Source organism: Pristis pectinata, chromosome 5 (assembly GCF_009764475.1).
Source record: "Pristis pectinata isolate sPriPec2 chromosome 5, sPriPec2.1.pri, whole genome shotgun sequence".
In the NCBI taxonomy this organism is placed as follows: domain Eukaryota; kingdom Metazoa; phylum Chordata; class Chondrichthyes; order Rhinopristiformes; family Pristidae; genus Pristis; species Pristis pectinata.
In genome coordinates, this window is record NC_067409.1 from 71559224 (window position 1) to 71577651 (window position 18428).

Below are 18428 nucleotides of genomic sequence, written 5' to 3' on the forward strand. Positions count from 1 at the left end.
TAGCACCTCCTCCCTGGGAAAAAGACTGCATGCTCTCACCCTGTCTACGCCCTTCATGACCTTGTATACCTCTATCAGGTCACCCCTCAATCTCCCACATTCCAGCAAATAAAGTCCTAGTCTACGTAACCTCTCCTTGTAACTCAGGTCCGCCTGTCTAGTCAACATCCTGGTAAATCTTTCCTGCACCATTCCTAGTTTAATAACATCTTTCCTATAACAGAGTGACCAAAACTGTACACAATACTCCAAGTGCGGCCTCACCAGTGTCTTATATAACTGCAACATTACTTCCCAGCTCCAATACTCAATGTCCTGACTGATGAAGGCCACCGTGCCAAATGCCTTCTTCACCACCCTATCTACCTGAGACGCTGCTTTTAGTGAACTATGAACTTGCACTCCCAGGTCCCTCTGTCTCCAGGGCCCTACCATTCACTGTATAAGTCCTACCCTGGTTTGATCTTCCAAAAATGCAACACCTCATGTCTTGAACATTTTGGGATTATGTTGGTGTCAGCACCTAGGATGCAGCACTTAGCAATTCCAAGGATGGAAATGTGTTGAGGTGATTTAACATCCACAGATCTGGGAACTCCAACAACATCAGTCTGATCCAGATGTTGAGGGTGGGGTGAGGGGAGTCAGAGGTGGAGGTGGGGGGAGCTGTTGGTAACTGATGTTTTTTACTTTGCAGATTGGACTGCCTCTTGGAGTTGATGTGATCTTGAGTTTTGTGCAAAATTTAACAGAGAAAGGTAACTAAGGTGAATGAGATGCTGGAAGAAAGAAATCAAGGTCATGTTTTAATAGGGGAAATTCAGCCTTGGTTGCATGCAATATAAAAGAATCTCTGTCTCTTGGCTGAATTTTGGAAGCAGATTTCAATGTGCAAGTATTACCAAACTGTGTGTTTAGCACAGGTGAGTGAGGATGATTATATTGGATGGCAAGCATCAACTGGGTCTTATAATTCAGATGACGTGGTTATGTGTTGGGATGTGTACATTGGACAAGAGGGAGTGACTGAGTGTGTAATATAGAACTGGCCCACAAATGGGTCCTGAGTCACCCCCCCCCCAAACGATCATTGGTATATTTCAGGAACTGACAGGATCAAGGGAAAGACAACAAAAAAAATCAGCTTGGCACAAGCTGCCAGTGTGGGATTACTGTACAATCCAGTGAAATTCAGGAAAATATAGAGAAGAATAGCTCATCAATAGTTACCTCTGGGAGCTGGTTGTAACCTGGTCTGCACATTTGAAAGCCTGACCACCACAGCAACAGTAATCTCCATTTATTTAGCATCTTTAAAGCAATAAAATCTCCCAAGGTGCTTCTCAGGAGCTTTCTTAAATAAATGGCTTGGTTTACAAGCCAAGGCTGTTCCTGCAACAACTGTCAGTTTCAGGATGAATTAAAAGAGCCCTAATTTATTAATTTAATAAATTAAGGAGAAAAGCAGATAGTTCTGCAGAGAAGAACACCTCTGCTTAATTCTGAAGAAGGAGAAGGGTGACTATTAAGGACCACTGCTACAACATGGATAAGGGGGCAGGCACAGTAGTGTAGGGGCAGGCACGGTAGTGTAGTGGTTAGCGTAACGGTATTACAGTGCCAGTGACCCGGGTTCAATTCCAGCCACTGTCTGTAAGGAGTTTGTATGTTCACCCTATGTCTGCATGGGTTTCCTCTAGGTGCTCCGGTTTCCTCCCACATTCCAAAAACGTACAGATTAGGAAGTTGTGGGCATGCTATGTTGGCACTGGAAGCGTGGCAACACTTGCGGGCTGCCCCCAGAACACACTTTATGAAAAAGATGTATTTCACTGTTTGTTTCGATGTACATGTGACTGATAAAGATATCTTATCATGGCAACATAACATCTGTGTGTAACTTAGCAAAACCATCGATAAGATAACCATGTGAGAAAGATGTAGCAGGGTATGAGGGAAAAGGAACTCACTGTGGAAGGTTATTGTTAAGGAGTAAGTCACTGAAATTCTTTTATGAAATTTTATTTTAACTTTTCCAGAGCAAAGCAATTCCAAATTGAATGGATAATCAGAGACCTTAAGTGAAAAGTGTAAAAACTGTTCTTTGGAGTATTTTATGATTTCATACAGCAATCAGAACTGCAACTCATTTAAGTCCCCAACTGATCATCAATATCTGGTTGTTAAGTGTACTCAACATACTGCCTGTTAAGTGTACACTTGAGTAGAGTAACAGTTGCTTTGTTTTTAATCAACCTATTATTCCTGATTCAGTGAATGAGATCTTTATTGACCAGTAGCTTATGAATCAGCATCCCTCTTTTAACAACGGTGCATAAATGTGCACTTACAACACTAAGTGAAGGAAGCTCCTTGCACTTCTGTTGGGCTTTTCTTGGTCTAGGCAAGCCCTGAACCACTTTACAGCTGACAAAATATATTTGAAGTATGGTCACTATTGTAATTTCAGAAACACACCAGCTAGTTTGTGCAGGGTAAACTCCCACATGCTGTCAAGAGATACATGACCAGATAATTATTTTAGTTCTACTGCTAGAGGGACAAGGAGCAGAAGACCAGAAGAACGTTCATGCTCTTCTTCAAAATCTGATGTAAGATGTTCTACAGCCAGCCAAGAGGTGGGGACTCAGCCTGGCATTGGATTAGATGCAGCACTTACTGTCTATTCCAGCACTACATCTCAGTGCTTCCCTGAGGGAGTGCTGCACTCTTGGAGGTAGCGTTGAGAAGTTAAACCAACACCCTGTACACTCTCTTAGCTGAAGATGAATAATTTCACACCAATATATTCTCCCTGGTTTTCTGGTCAATATTTCTCATCATTAAAAGAACTGGCAGGTCTTTATCACATTGCTGCTTGTTGGATTTGGCTGTGCATGAACTGGCTGCCACCTCTCCAACATTATACAGTGACTACATTGGCTTATGGACACCCTGAAAGGAATGCAAAGACCACTGTAGAAATGCAAACCATTGTTTTTTTCCCTCATTTGTACATTCAAGTTCTTTAAATGTCAGTGTATATGTGACTAACTCAGGGGCATGAATTCTTCACACTGAGTCATGGCTGGGGTTTGGTCTTGCCCACAGGAAGTACCTAGAAACATAACAGGCTGAAAGTTGTGGTATGTTGTGTGGGGAGGCATGAAGCAAAATTCCAAAGGCTGCTTCTTGGTTTACTCCAGTCCAACATATATTCTCTGCAAACCACATCTTACCCTCAACCTTCCTGACAGATTTACTGATGTGCAGGACCTCCACATTAAGATTGAACTAAATGTTGCAGCAAATTGGAACTAGTTCTTAATAGCCAAGTGCCCATTTAACAACGTGAATGGGATAATATCTACCTGACTGGTCCAGAAGGAGATCAGCTTAAATGGCAAGATTAGTTTCAAAATGTAGTGAATTTTTAGCTTCAGAAAATTCCAAATTTTCTTCTCTTACTTTCTCCTCTGTTTAGCAAGTGATGAGGAAGATTAGTGGAACGTTGGTCTTCATTTCACGGAGCTGTAGTATAAAATAGGGAAGTTTTGATGCAACGTTACAGGGTGCTGGTGAGACTGCACCTGGAGTACTGTATAGAGTTTTCTTTATTCATTCAAGGGACGTGGGCTTTGCAGGCTTTGTCAGCATTTAATTGCCATCCTTAATTGCCCTTGAGAAGGTGGTGGTGATCTGCCTTGAACCGCTGCAGTCCTTGAGGTATGAGTACACCCACAGTGGTGTTAGGGAGGGATTTCCAAGGTTTTGACCCAGCGACGATGAAGGAACGGTGATATATTTCCAAGTCAGGACTGTGTGTGGTTTGGATGGCAACTTCCAGGTGGCGGTGTTCCCCATGCTTTTGCTGCCCTTGTCCTTCTAGCTGGTAGACGTGGTGGGTTTGGAAGGTGCTGTCTTAGGAGTCTTGGTGAATTGCTGCAGTGCATCCTGTAGATGGTACAAACTGCAGCTACTGTGCGTCGGTGGTGGAGTGAGCGAATGGTTGTTGATGTTGTGCCTATCAAATGGACTGCTATGTCGGAATCAGAATCAGAATTAGATTTATTATCACTGACTTAGATGATGTGAAATTTGTTGTTTTGCAGCAGCAGTACAGTGTAAAGACGTAACATTACTATAAATGGCAAAAATAAATAAATGGCACATAATAAAAGAAATAATGAGATAGTGTTCATGGGTTCATGGACCATTCAGAAATCTAATGGCGGAGGGGAAGAAGCTGTTTCTGAATTGTTGAGTCTCTCCCTCTCTCTCTCTTAATTTAGTCATGCTTTTTCTTCCTGAATGCTTAGCACAGAGTCAAGTTTTCCACTGAGCGCAGCTTCTACCAAGTGCAAAGGGTGGGACCGTGGTGAGCAAGGGTATTTACTAAAGGAGGGTAGAGGTTACTTGGTATCTCAAAACAAAAATGCAGCAGCTAATAAGAAAATAACAATTATTTAATCATTAGCTCAAGCAAAGCTTAAGCTGTGAAGTTAAGGTAAAAAGTAAAGGTGGGGTCACTCAGTCAGGTTAAAGAGCTGATAATAAGTACGTCCAAAAAGGGAACAGGGAAGAAATGAAAGGCTTCTTTGATCACAGTTGGCTTGGCAAGATCCACAGCCTACAATGCCTACATCCTCAGGAGGCTAAAGAAATTCGGCATGTCCCTGATGACCCTCACCAATTTTTATTGATGCACCATAGAAAGCATCCTGTCTGGACGCATCAGGGCTTGGTATGGCAACTGCTCTGCCTGTGACCGCAAGAAACTGCAGAGAGTTGTGGACACAGCTTAGCACATCACAGAAACCAGCCTCCCCTCCATGGACTCTGTCTATACTTCTTGCTGCCTCAGTAAAGCAGCCAACAGTATCAAAGACCCCACCCACCCCAGACATTTTCCCTCTTCTCCCCCCTCCCAACAGGCAGAAGATACAAAAGCCTGGAAGCATGTACCACCAGGCTCAGGGACAGATTCTATCCCGCTGTTATAAGACTATTGAACGGACCTCTTGTACAATAAGATGGACCTCACAATCTACCTCGTTATAGCCTTGCACCTCATTGTCTACCTGCACTGCACTTTCTCTGTCACTGTAACACTTTATTCTGCATTCTGTTATTGTTTTTCCCTTGTACTACCTCAATGTACTGATTTGAAGAAATGATCTGTATGGATGCAATGCAAAACAAAGTTTTTCACTGTACCTCGGTACATGCGACAATAATAAACCAACTTACCAATTTACCAAGTGCCTTCAACGGACCATGTTTGAGGGGCAGCTGTAGCCCTTGCAAACCATTCAGGAGGCTGAGAGTTCCTGGTTCATGTGAATCAGGAGGTCCTCACCTGACAGCCAGAGAGGGAGTTAGGAGAGCAAGTGGGTGATCATTTGAAAAGGCAGCAAGAGTAGGCATCTTTAAGTTGGGTGCCATTTTCAAATCAGCAATCAGCATTAGCTAGTGGTGGAGCTGACGACATCTTGAAGGAGAGCAGTCCAGAGCATGGCAACATGAATATGCAAGAAATGGGGGGATATGGATCATGTGCAGGCAGAAGAGATTTAGTTTAATTCCGCATGGTGTTTGGCACAGACACGGTGGGCCGAAGGGCCTGTTCCCGTGCTGTACTGTTCTATGTTCCATTAACTCATATTTCCCTTGCACTGTCCAAGCTATGCGGTTACTGTGTCCGATTCTGATTAGCGACTGTAGTCAGGCACGGGATCGGAAACAAGTTAGGAAACGGTGATGGGGGCTGGGTTTCGGCTCTATATAAGAGATGGGCAGTCAGGATTCCGAAACTAACCTTATCTCGGACCGCCTCCGTAACGTCCTCTCTCTGACACAGGTAACACCAGCAGTTTCCTCCTCCAGTCCTCAGCCGCTACACTCGGTCCGCTGTAACTTTGTGTGCAGCCTGTTGACTTACTTTCTCAGTGGTCTTGTTAGTTGCATTCTGTGTTAGCGGTATCCCATTCTGCAGAGCGTTAGATTTTTCTTTGAAACTTTAAACAGTTTGTCAGCATCTCGCTTCTATCGCTGTTAAACTGGTCTGTGAGCCGGGGGTGCAGGGACTGTGACTTCGCTGTTCATGGAGTTTTTCGGACAGAGATAGGCACCTCTCTCCCTCTGTGAACTCGCTTAGGGGACCACCGTTTATCAGACCTGGTTCCAACTCGAGGTCTGCCCTGTGACTGTTTAACTCGGGTTAGAACCCTGTGTTCAATGGCTGAAGTTTTTTTTTACAAAGCAACATTTCACCCAACCCCCTGTCAGAGTTTTCATTCATAAAGTAAGTCACTGTGGATAGTTTTTTTGTGGTGTGGACAAGACAGGGCTTAGATTCTGCACGCTCATCTTCTCAATGAACGCGGCTCCCAGCAGGAATTCGGAGGGCTTTGCACGTAGCCTTTCTGGGATGAGGGGTTAATCATTGCAGACAGTTCCGGTGCTTCAGACAAGGTGCTGGAGGAACTCAGCGGGTCAGACAGCATCTGCGGAGGGAAATTGCCAGTCGGCGTTTCGGGTCCAGACCCTTCATCTGTGCTGAAAGAGTGGGGGGGGGGGGGGGGGGGGGAGGATAGCCAGTACTAATCCTTCCATGGAAATGTGTTTATTGATGTGAAGAGGGAATAGACGGTATATAAAACTTTGGTTAGGCTGCACTTGGAATATTGTGTGTAATTCTGGCTGCCCCATTACAGGAAGGATGTGGAGGCTTTGGAGAGGGTGCAGAGGATATTCAGCAGGATGCTGCCTGGATTAGAGAGCATGTGCTATAAGAGAGGTTGGACAAACTTGGTGGTTTTCTCCAGAGTGGGGTAGGTTGAGGGGAGATCTGATAGTTCATAAAATTATGAGATGCATAGATAGGGTGGACAGTCAGAATCTTTTTTCCAGGGTAGAAATGTCAACTGCTAAAGGACATGCATTTAAAGTGAGAGGGGGAAATTTGAAGATGTGTGGGACAAGTTTTTTTACACAGAGTGGCGGGTGCCTGGAAGGGCTGCCAGGGGTTGTGGTGGAAGTGGATATGATAGTAGTGTTTAAATAGACACATGAATATGCAGGAATGTGGATCATGTACAGGCAGAAGAGATTTAGTTTGATTTGACATGGTGTTTGGAACAGATGTGGTGGCAGGAAGGGCCTGTTCCTGTACTATACTGTTCTATAACAGGGCAGGTTGATAAGGTGGTTAAGAAGATATATGTGATGCTTTTCTTTATTAGTCAGGACATATAAGAGCAGGGAGGTTATATCAGAACTGTGTACAACACTAAAAAAAAACAGCTGTAAGTCCTTTGACCTGAAACATTAACTGTTTCTCTCTCCACAGATGCTTCCTGACCTTCTGAGTATTTCTAGCATTTTCTGTTTTTATTTCAGATTTTCAGCATCTGCGGTTTTAAAATTTTCATTTTGCATGTGGCACTAATTTGACCACAGCTTGAGCACACCATACAGTTCTGGTCACCACATTACAGGAAAGATACTTTTGCTTTGGAGAGGGCGCAGAGGAGATTTATGAGAATGCTGCAGGCACTGGAAAACTTCAGCAATGTGGAAAGATTGGGTAGGGTTTTGTTTTGTTGAAAAAGAGGCTGAGGAGAAAATTAACAGGAGTTTAAGATTACAAGGTTACTGATACAGACTAAACAGGAAGGCAATCTAGGAGCACAGGTTCAAAGTAACTGGATAAAGGGAGACGAGGAAAAATGTTTTCGCTTCTAAGAGGGTAGTGAAGACAGGAACCTTCATCACATTTAAACAGTACTTGAATATGTACTGACTAATGACTCTGCTGGAAGGTGGGACAAAGCTATTTTTTAAAGGGCACAAGGACGTTTTGGGTGTAAACTTTCTATACGTATGGATTTTCTGAAAATTGCATTTTATAATGGTGGAACCTTAGCATCGTTAAATTTATAACTTTCATTTTAACCCATCAATAGTCTTTGAAGGACAAACTAAAAAAAAGATCGGCAGGATTACTCCAGTTTATTATTGTGTCAACCCTTAGGTGGACATTGAATAATTATTTCAGTGTGGCATTCAGCAGTTTAATGTTTCCAGGAAAATTTCTGACAATAATATCTTCAACAGCCAAACAATCCCGAGGCACTTCAGAGGAGTGCATAAAATGAGATTTGACATCAGACACCATAAGGAAATTTTGGGTCAGATGACCAAAAGCCTGGCCAAAGATGCAGGTGTTAAAGTACTTCTTAAAGGAGGAAGAGGATGTGGAGAGCAGTAGGGAGAGAATTCCAGAGCTTGGGGCATTGTTAGCTGGAGGCATGTCAGCCACTAGTGGGATGATTAGATTCAGGGATGTTCAAGAGACCAGAAATGAAGGTGTGAAGAGATGTTAAGGTTGAGTAAGACTGAAGGAGGTTAGAGATGAGGAAGGGTAAGATGCTGGAGGGACATAAAAAGGCTTTGCTTAACAGGAAGTCAGTGTAGTTGAGTGAGCACAGTTTCAGATTGAACAGGGTGGTGTGAGTTAGGTCATGGTTAGCAGAGTTTGTGATGAACAAGTTAAAGTGAAAGTCGAGTTTATTGTCATATGTACAAGTACATGTGTGCACAGGTGCAATGAAAAATTTACTTGCAGCAGCATCACAGGCACTTAGCATCATATAAGCAGCAGTCACAAGAAAAACATAAATTAAACATAAATTATACACAATTTTTACAAGAAGGAGTATAATTAAAACAAAGAAAAACAAAGTCCATTTGAGTGCAAGGTGATCAAAGTGGTCATAGTGATGCTATTCAGTGCTGAGTTTATAGAAAGAGTGAGGGAAATTTGGTTTAGAGTGCATTGGGATCGATTAGAAGTCTTACAGGCATGGATGGGGGTTCCAGTAGGAGCAGAGCTGGGGAAAGGTACTCAAGAGTGTACAGAGCCCATCTGGAGATGGAAGTGGGAGCTTTAGTGACAGTGTGGATAGCAGATCCAAAACTCAACCTGGAGTCAAATGTAACAGCAAAGTTGCAAGCAGTCCAGTTAAATCTTAGACAGCCACCAGGAAGATTACAGCTATTACAATTAACAAGGAATTGTGCTTTGTTCCTTAAGTGAGTGAAGCTGTTGCCCTCCTCACTAAGATGAAGTTCAGTGCCTGGTGAAATAGTAACCTTCTCAGACCGATCTGTCGGTCTATCAGTCTAGCTTAGCATTATTCTTGGTTTGGAATGGGTTAAACACAGAATTCCTAGGGCCAGCGTTGGTTGAAAATGGAGACTATAGCAGATGGAATTCACTCTCACAGTGAGTATTTGAGGTGAAACAGCATAAAGAGCTGATTAAGCTCAAAGGGGGAAAGGAATGGGTTAATAGAGGTCAGTGAAGAAGAGTGAGGGGAGAAGGACGCAGCAAGGTTTCCAGGTGGATGCGGAGAGTGTAATTGAATGGGTAAGGACATTGAAGATGGAATATGATGTGGAACAATGTGAGGTTGTCATTTTGGTAGGAAAAGTAGAGAGATGGAGCATCTTTTAAATGGTGAGATGGAAAGGTGTTGATGTTCAGGGGGTCCTGTAAGGTTCAATAAACAATCAGGTAGACAACTAAGTACATTGGCCTTTATTCAAGAAGGATTTGAATAGAAGAGTAAAGGGTGTCTTGCTCCAATTATACAGAGCCCTGGTGAGACCACACCTGGAATATTGTGTTTGGGTCTGGTCTCCTTATCTAAGAAAGGATACACGTGATAGACTGAGGCCAACAAAAGTTCACCAGATTGATTCCTGGGATAGTGGTTTATAATAAATGGAGAGGTTAAGCCAATGGGCTTTGTACTCTCTTGAGTTTAGAAGAATGAGGGGTGATCTTATTGTAATGTACACAATTCTTAGAAGGTTGGCAGGGTAGTTGCAGGGATGAGGTTCCCCAACACGAGGTCTCTAGTTCAAACTCACTGTTGAGGTTTCCCCTCAATGAAAATGTTCAGGTTCTGAAAATGAGGAGTCCCATTTAGATTGGAGATGAGAAGAATGTTATCATCCAGAGGGTGGTGTATCTGTGGAACTGTCTACCCAAGAAGGTTATGGAAGTTCAGTCATTGAATATATTCAAGAAAGAAATCAATAGAACATTAGATACTAGTCCAGGGGTTAGTGCAGGAGAGTGTCGCTAAGATAACTGAAGAGCTATTGATTGGTGGAACAGGCGCAAGGGGACAAGTGGAATACTCCACTTGGGGGGTGGGGAAGGTGGTTAAACACTGGTAAAGACCAGTTGTGCCCTGTCTCCTATTTCAACACTGTAAAATTATTTATTAGTAGTTTAAAAACTACTAATAGTGGGACTACTAGGATTGCTCCTTGAAAGAACCACTGCAAACTCAATGGACCAAATAACCTGCAACTGTACTGAACCATTCTATGATTTCAATGGATTATCAAGGAGCGGGTGCCAGACAGAAACGCACTATGTAACGTAGGCACTGTTAACAATCTATTTACAGTTACAATTCATGCTAAATATGAAAGCAAAAACAATAGATACATTTCAGGTACAGTTTACAAAATTGTTAGCATTGTGAAAGTAATAATGATCAAACTGCTTTGACTGTGAAGAGAGCTCAATATAACCAGTTCAGGAGAACTTCAAGGGATTCTGGGACATGTGTAGCTGCCTATGGTGTAACCTCAATGCAATTGAATCCAAACTGCTGGGAAATGGAATGAACGTTATAAAGATTTCTCTTCCTCTCTCACCGAGGATGTCCTCTGATTTCTCCTCTCAGCTCTCCCCTCCTCAATGATCCACATTGAACTCTTCCATGGAATGTGATGGCACTTGACTAAAAGGGCATCTGTCATTTATAAGCATGACCAATGACTGTCAATAGCATAATGGAGCTCATCACACTGACCCAGACTGATGCAGTTAACCTTCATGAATGCGGAAAAATGGAACTGATCGGTTAAGTTTTCATTTAAGAAAACATTGACACACTGACACAGTTCAAGCAAAAGTTCATCAACCTGGTTTCGCTCTTCTCACAGTTGCTGAGCTCCACTGAGTGTTTTGTTTCAGATGTCCAGAGTTTGCAGTGTTGTTACACTTGGAAATACAGGTCCTCCCCAGGTTACATATGCCCGACTTATGTACAGCCTGTACATACGAACGAGCATTTGGAAGACTGGCGGGATGGATGGGGAAGGATTTGCCACCTGCTATGGGGGCTGCGGGCATCTTCTGCTGGGTGGGAACTTGGTTCATGGCTGCATTTCCAATTTGTGAACTGTCCGGGTTATGAACGATTCACAGGAACAGCACCCTGACAGAACCTGGGGAGGATCTGCACTCAATTGAACAAAAAAAGAGGCATAGCTTTAAGGTGAGAGATGGGAGTTTTAAAGGGAATCTGAGAGAGAAGTTTTTTTGACATGGATAGTGGTTGAGATCTGGAACTTGCCGCCAGAGGAGGTGGTGGAATCAGATACAATCACGATACTTAAGAGGTATTTAGACAGACACTTAAATAGGCATGGCGTAGAAGGATATTGCTTCATTATTGGAAGGATGTGGAAGCTTTAGAGAAGGTGCGGATGAGATTTACCAGGTTGCTGCCTGGATTAGAGGACATGTCCTATGAGGAAAGGTTAAGCAAGCTAGGGCTTTTCTCTTTGGAGTGATGGAAGATTAGAGGCGATTTGATAGAGGTGTATAAGGTTATGAGAGAGATAGATAGAGTGGACAGCCAGCACCTTTTCCCAGGGCGGCAATGGCCAATACCAGAGGACATCCATTTAAGGTGAGTGAAGGAATGTTTAGGGGAGATATCAGAGGTAGGTTTTTTACACAGAGAGTGGTGGATGCTTAGAACGCATTGCTGGGGGTGGTGGTAGAGGCTGATACAATAGGAACATTTTAAAAAACTCTTGGACAGGCACACAGTTGTAAGGAAAACGGAGGGTTATGGGCTGTGTCGGAGGGAAGGGTCAGATTGACTGTGGGGTAGGTTTACATAGGTCGGCACAACATCGTAGGCATAGAACATATGTTCTATGATATGGACCTAATGCAGGCAAATGGGATTTGTGTAGATGGACAAAAGGACAAAACATGGACGTGTTGGGCCAATGGTGACCCGGTGACTTGGAGTATTTAGTTTGCAGGGGGTAGACTACAACCCAGAGAAGAATGATTTGTATGTCCCTCATACATTGCTAATAGTCGGTCAGGCTATTTGTTCTGCTTTCCATCCATCTGTTAATGAATTTAGTTAACCTGACTCCATCTGTGTTTCAACAGGTTTGAACATTAGAGAGATGTCTGAACCAAGCACCAATAATCCAAACAGAAGAAAGCCATTGACTTCATACATTGGGCGGCAGGCCATCCCTTCCAATTATTCCAATGCTGAAGAGAATGCCATCCCTGACTTTCAGTATTTTGGAATGACTCCTAGAACACCACCTAATCTGCAAGGTAATTAATGTGGGGCTTTCAGAAGATTCTGATATCTCCATGGTTATTCTCGTCTAACTGATGAACTAATTTAAATAACTGGTAAATGATTTGAGTGTGGTAACCAGGTCTGGGTTTTTGTGAGCATTTATCTGAGATGTAGAAGCTATAATGGTGATGAACATCGAGGATTGGGAGCCTGCTGACATTGTGAAATGTCGTTACAAAAGGAGGTTTATTGATTAGCTGGTCGACAGTTTGATAGATTTAAGAAAACAGCAGGTTAGAGCACATGCAGTAAATGCTTCAAATTGAAATTGTAGTTCTTCCTATTAACGCAGTGGGTGATTGGGACATTCAAAAATCACCCCTTCATCACACGGTGCTCCTGACCTGAAATCAATTCCTTTGCAAATAATAATCTATTAAGCAGAGGCTTGCTGGTTCCTGCAGTGCAACTGAAATTAACTCAAAGAGAAACAGGATGAAGTGATTAATTCTATGCACTGACAAAAAGATCTATTTCACAGTAGAGGTTGATGAGTGTGTAGGTCAAAGAATGGAATGTTTTCACCATGACCAATGTTGGGTAATCCTATCCAACCACATCAGAAAAACAAGATAGGCCTTTTATTCAGCTGCAAAGTGCTGCCTGGGTTCCACACACTGTGGATTCCAAGTGGTCCTGATTGATTGCAGTAACTGTGGCAAAAGTATGCATATCTGCCGCACTTGTGGCAAAGTTCAAGTGGTGGACCTAGATCAGTTCTAAATAACTTTCCAGCCAGGACCTTTGCTCCACAGTTTATCTCCAGTTGGGTTTCCACAACTCCATAACCCAATCTGTTTAAAAACAAAACATTTTCTGCTCTCTGTACTAAACTCACCCATTAATTCAGACGTCTATCCTCCGTTCTACATTTCCTCAACCATCGAGCGACTGTCTCTGTCTGTTCTTGCTTCACCATTTTATGCAGCTCTGTTAAAATATTCCTCTGCTCAAAATATTCCAAAAGTTTGTGTTCTGCTGGGAATTTGGTTTGAATTCCCCTCTTAAATGAATAATAGGATGAATTCAGAGCTTCTCATCAAGAACAAAGGATTGCTTTAAAGCGAGGAACTGTGAGTAAAATTAAAACCCCCAAACTGCAGCAGGTTTGTGAATTTGAGATTTTATTTGAATGGCTACAAATTGTAAAATCATGTTTGACAAGGAGTTTAAAGTAAGGGAGTGTTGTGGTTGCATTTAGAAGTATTCCCACAATTGATCAATAAGTTGACAATTGTTGGGTTCGACTCTGAGGCTGGAGAAATGTTAAACTCCTGCTAGGTACTAGATAGTTCTTGGGGAACAAATATATTCTGGAGATACAGAGACTACAGATGCTGGAATCTGGAGCAACACACAAAACACTGGAGGAACCCGGTAGGTCAGGCAGCATATATGGAGGGAAATGGAGAGTCAAGGTTTCGGGTCGAGACCTAGGCCAGCTGAAGGGACTGTCCATTTCCCAACAAATATATTCTGTTGGATATCTTCCTCTTGATATAATTATACAGCTGGGGCAGAAGCCATTCAACCCGTCCAGACTGTGTTGGCTTCATCAAAGAGCTGTCTGTCTAGTCCCATTCCCTGATTGGCTTCCCATATTCCTGATTGACCAGTGGGAATTTCAAGCATTAGTGTTAAATTTGGTCTTTGCCACACTTTGCAAGTGCTTGGATTGACTGGGGAGCCCTCCTTACACCATGCTTCATTAACTTTACAAGAGGTCAAGTGCAACATGAAACCCACCAGTCTATTGCCGCGAGTCTCTTTTGCAATTACTGCCAAAGTCTCATTTCATCCCCTATGATAAAAAGTTGTATCCGACGTTTAGCTACTTGAACCACACTGGTCACCTTCTCCATCTTTGTGTCAGAAAACAGTATCAGTTATAGATCCAGGGACACAGCCCACTATCTGGGTTGAAGCATCTAGAACAAGAGGTGTAGTGCAGGGTAAAGGGTCGATGTTTGGGACAGAAATGAGGAGAAATTTCTTTCCACAGAGGGTTGCAAATATTCGGAATTCTCTCCCCAGAGGGCTGTGGATGATCTGTCATGAGGAAGACTCAAAGCTGAGACTGGATGCTGATGGAATGGAGGGATGTGAGAGTCAGGCAGGGATGTGGATGAGGTGAAGGATCCACAGTGATTGCTGCTCTATGTCCTTAGTTCAGGAAACTAAATGTCTGTTGCATTCGATGTACACACACACTACCAATGCGGCAACTGGTCAGTTTTCCTTGTTCTTGTATCAGCTGCTGGGCTGACTTTCAGGTTTTGCACCAGTGTTTTGTGGTCATTTATGATGAAGCCAATGAAAGTTGTAGCTATCAGCATGATGATGCAGTAATGTAATGGTTAAGTTACTGGCCACGGAACCAGAGTTCTCAGCTATTGTACCAAGGGTTCAAGTACTGCGGTGGCAGCTGAGGAACTTAAATTCAACCAATTAAATAAATCTGTGTTCTTTTTTTTAAGAAAAAGCTGTGGATCGTTGTAAAACCCCATCTGGTTCACAAATGTTCTTAACGGGAACAATCTGCTGTTCTTACCCAGTTTGCCTATGTCTGATTCCAGACCAAAGATGTGGTTGACTCTTAACTGAATTAATCAGGGGCAATGAGGGATGGAGAGCAACACCAGTGGTGTCCACATCTAGTGGATGCAAGAATTATACTGTTACTCTTGCCCTTGGGCACTAATTTAATGAAGATACTGCTCAAGATGTATTGGTTTATACTTTGTTCATTCTCAAAAAAATATTGCAAAAGACTCAGTAGGAGACATGTTCATCAGAAGTCCCTTTAAGTTGTGCTAGGATAGTGGGCAGATAAATTGTGTGATTATTGGCCATAGGTCTGAGGCCAAACGTTACTGTCAACTTTTCCAGATGTTCAGACAGGTGCTGCAGTTACTTGCTGGGAGCTGCAGAGTAGTGAATTATTTGCAGGAGAGCGAATGGGTGAGAGGTAGATTCATATGAACAGCTTATAGACAATGGGCCTGACCTTCGATCATTTTGATTTGTAAACATAGCAGTTGTTTGTTGCATGCAAAGATCTGAGTGTTGTTGGGATGCTTTTCTGAATTAATAAAGCAACTAAATGTTTGCAGATGTAAAAATCAAATAAAAATAAGCAGTTAAGAAGCAGATGGCAAGGGACTTAGGAATCCTTTCATGTCTTGGCTCATGAAAGATGCATTTCTGCACGGATAAAGCCTTTAATGACATCAATGATCTTTTCTTTCAAAATATCCTTTACATCAGGTTTTATTTTAAATTGATGTGTTGCTTGCTGTGCTGGAATTCTTCATGAATGGAAAAACAATTCAACTTTGATAAAATCATTTAAATAAGCATTGCCTGCTTTTAAAAAAATGAATTTTGACAAAACACTTTTGTCATTATTCCTTGAACTTCCAGCATTTTCCTCCAAACTTCAGGAGGATAGCTTAAAGAACCACAAAAGGAAGTGATTCGTTGGAAAGGCTATTTAAAGCTTAAAAATGTATCAAGTCTTGAAGATGATATTAGCAACGTGGACACCATTGGAAAAGATTAGGGACCTCACTGTCAATTAAAGCTGTCTGTCGTCATACAATTGAAACCTTTTGCTCAGGTTTCCGCTCTTGTGTTCCTTGCTATTGCATTTTTTTTTGCTAAAAGTCCATCACCCATGCACCCTGTTCCATCCCAAGGCATGTTCACACAATGCCCACAGCCTCTCCCTGCACATAGCAGGGGGACACTGTCTTGTCACTGCATCAGTTTAGGCACTTGGAGTTTCTAAGTCTGAGAATGATCTTGTATGCATGGGGGATGAGAACACAAGAACTCAGACCTTCCCCCCCATTCAATAAGATCATGGCTGATCTGTCCCAGGCCTCATTTTGTCTTTGGTGCCAGTTCCCCAAGCTTATCTACCTCCTCTTTAATACCCCCAATGACCCAGCCTCCACCACCTTCTGGAGTAGGGAATTCCAGAGAACATGACCCTCTGTGAGATATGAAGCCTCAGTTTTAAGTGACTATCCCCTAATCTTGTAATGATGTCCTATCATATGATACTCTCCCACTAATGAATACATCTTGTCATCCACCCTGTCAAGCCCCCTCAGGATGTTATATGTTTTAATAAGATCACCCCCAATTCTTAACTTCAAAGAATAGAGGCTTAACGGAGAGACATGAGACTGCAGATGCAAGAATCTGGAGCAAAATAAAATCTGCTGGGGGAACTTAGTAGGTTGAGCAGCATCTGTGGGAGGAAAGTGTCGGATCTGGTTATTTTCAAATCCACAGGTTCTTTCAGAAGTCCCAGAATGAGTTGAAAACAACCTGGTGCTTCACAAAGTTTTATTGGAAAAGTTTAAAACAAAGAAACAGTCACAGAGCACATGGCACTAGCTTTACTACTAGGAGATGAGCCAAGGCAGAAGGAACCAAAAATGAGCTAGGGCTGGGGGTGGGGTGGGGTGGGGGGGGGGGAGGGGGGAGAGCAAGAGAGAGATAAAGGCAAAAGAGAGATTAACAAAAAACAACACCTTTTATACCTGTGATAGGAGGTACTCCTTAGCTAACAATTGTCCAATCAGAAAACCTATTAGATACCTGTGGCAAAACCAACCAATGAGAAAACACGTATTCACCTGATGGACGAACCAATAAGCTAGGAAGCGGCCGTTCCTTGTGCAGCCACTTGAGGTGTACTAAACACTATACATGTTAAAAAACTACTTAAAACAGTTGAATCCAACAAAAGGAATTGTTGAGGTTTTGGATCAAGACCCCGCATCAGGGTCTCAACCTGAAAACTCAACAACAGAGGTCAAATATCTTTTGCCATGAGGGTGTCAAATGATCTGAGATAAAATGATGTAATTCAGCATGTTCTAACTAGTTGGTGGGTTAAGTGGCTTCCTCCTGTGCTCTTAGAACCTGCCTAAGTTTGTCTTGGAATGATATGGACAAGAAGGAATTTGAAGGAAAACCAAACGTAGACTGATTGTTATGTTCAAAGACACCTGGAGATCCTTGTATAAAAGTCACTGAAAGCCAGCAAGCAGGTGAACTAAGCGATTCGGAAGGCAAATGTCATGTTGGTCTTTACTGTAAAGCAAGAGTAAAGCTGTCTTTCTACAATTGTACCTGGAATATGAAGTAATGTTTTGGTTTCCCTACCTAAAAAAAGGATGTACTTGCCATAATTGGTAATTGATTTATTATTGTCACATGTACTGAGGTACAGCGAAAAACTTTGTTTTGCATGCCATCCATACAGATCACTTCATTACAGCAATGCATTGAGGTAGTACAAGGGAAAACAATAACAGAATGCAGAATAAAGTGTTACAGGTGCAGAGAAAGAGCAGTGCAGGCAGACAATAAGGTCCAAGGCCATAACGAGGTAGATTGTGAGGTCAAGAGTCCATTTTATCGTACAAAAAGTCCCATTCGATAGTCTTATAACAGTGAGATAGAAGCTGTCCTTGAGCCTGGTGGTACCTGCTTTCAGGCTTTTGTATCTTCTGCCTGTTGTGAGAGGGGAGAAGAGAGAAGGTCCGGAGTGGGTGGGGTCTTTGATTATGTTGGCTGATTTACCGAGGCAGCAAGAAGTATAGACTGAGTGCTTGGAGGGGAGGCTGGTTTCCGTAATGTGCTGAGCTGTGTCCATAACTCCATGATCCTGCCAACTGTCTTCACAAGATAGTTGCAGTCAGCCCCGTCACTCTCACCAAGGGACACTTTTTTACTCAATCTTTGTTTTCATGTTCATGTTTTGTTGTAATTTTTGGACTGTTTTATGCAAAATTAATTTGCATGCACACACACACACACACACACACCAAACATGCAAGTACAGTACATGGATAGGAAAGGTTTAGAGGGATATGGGCCAAATGCAGGCAATTGGGATTAGCTCAGCTAGACAACTTGGTT

At 42.6% G+C, this 18428-nt stretch overlaps 1 protein-coding gene across 1 annotated transcript in view; it reads left to right on the forward strand.

Moving 5' to 3' along the window:
- The first annotated feature begins 5741 nt into the window (after positions 1–5741).
- Positions 5742–18428, forward strand: part of LOC127570496 (coagulation factor XIII A chain-like) — a 106599-nt gene continuing 93912 nt past the window's right edge. Inside the window, exons 1-2 of the mRNA XM_052016129.1 lie at positions 5742–5860; positions 12284–12460. Of these exons, the coding sequence (XP_051872089.1) occupies positions 12301–12460 (160 nt within the window). The 5' untranslated portion in view covers positions 5742–5860; positions 12284–12300. The remainder of the gene's footprint in view (positions 5861–12283; positions 12461–18428) is intronic.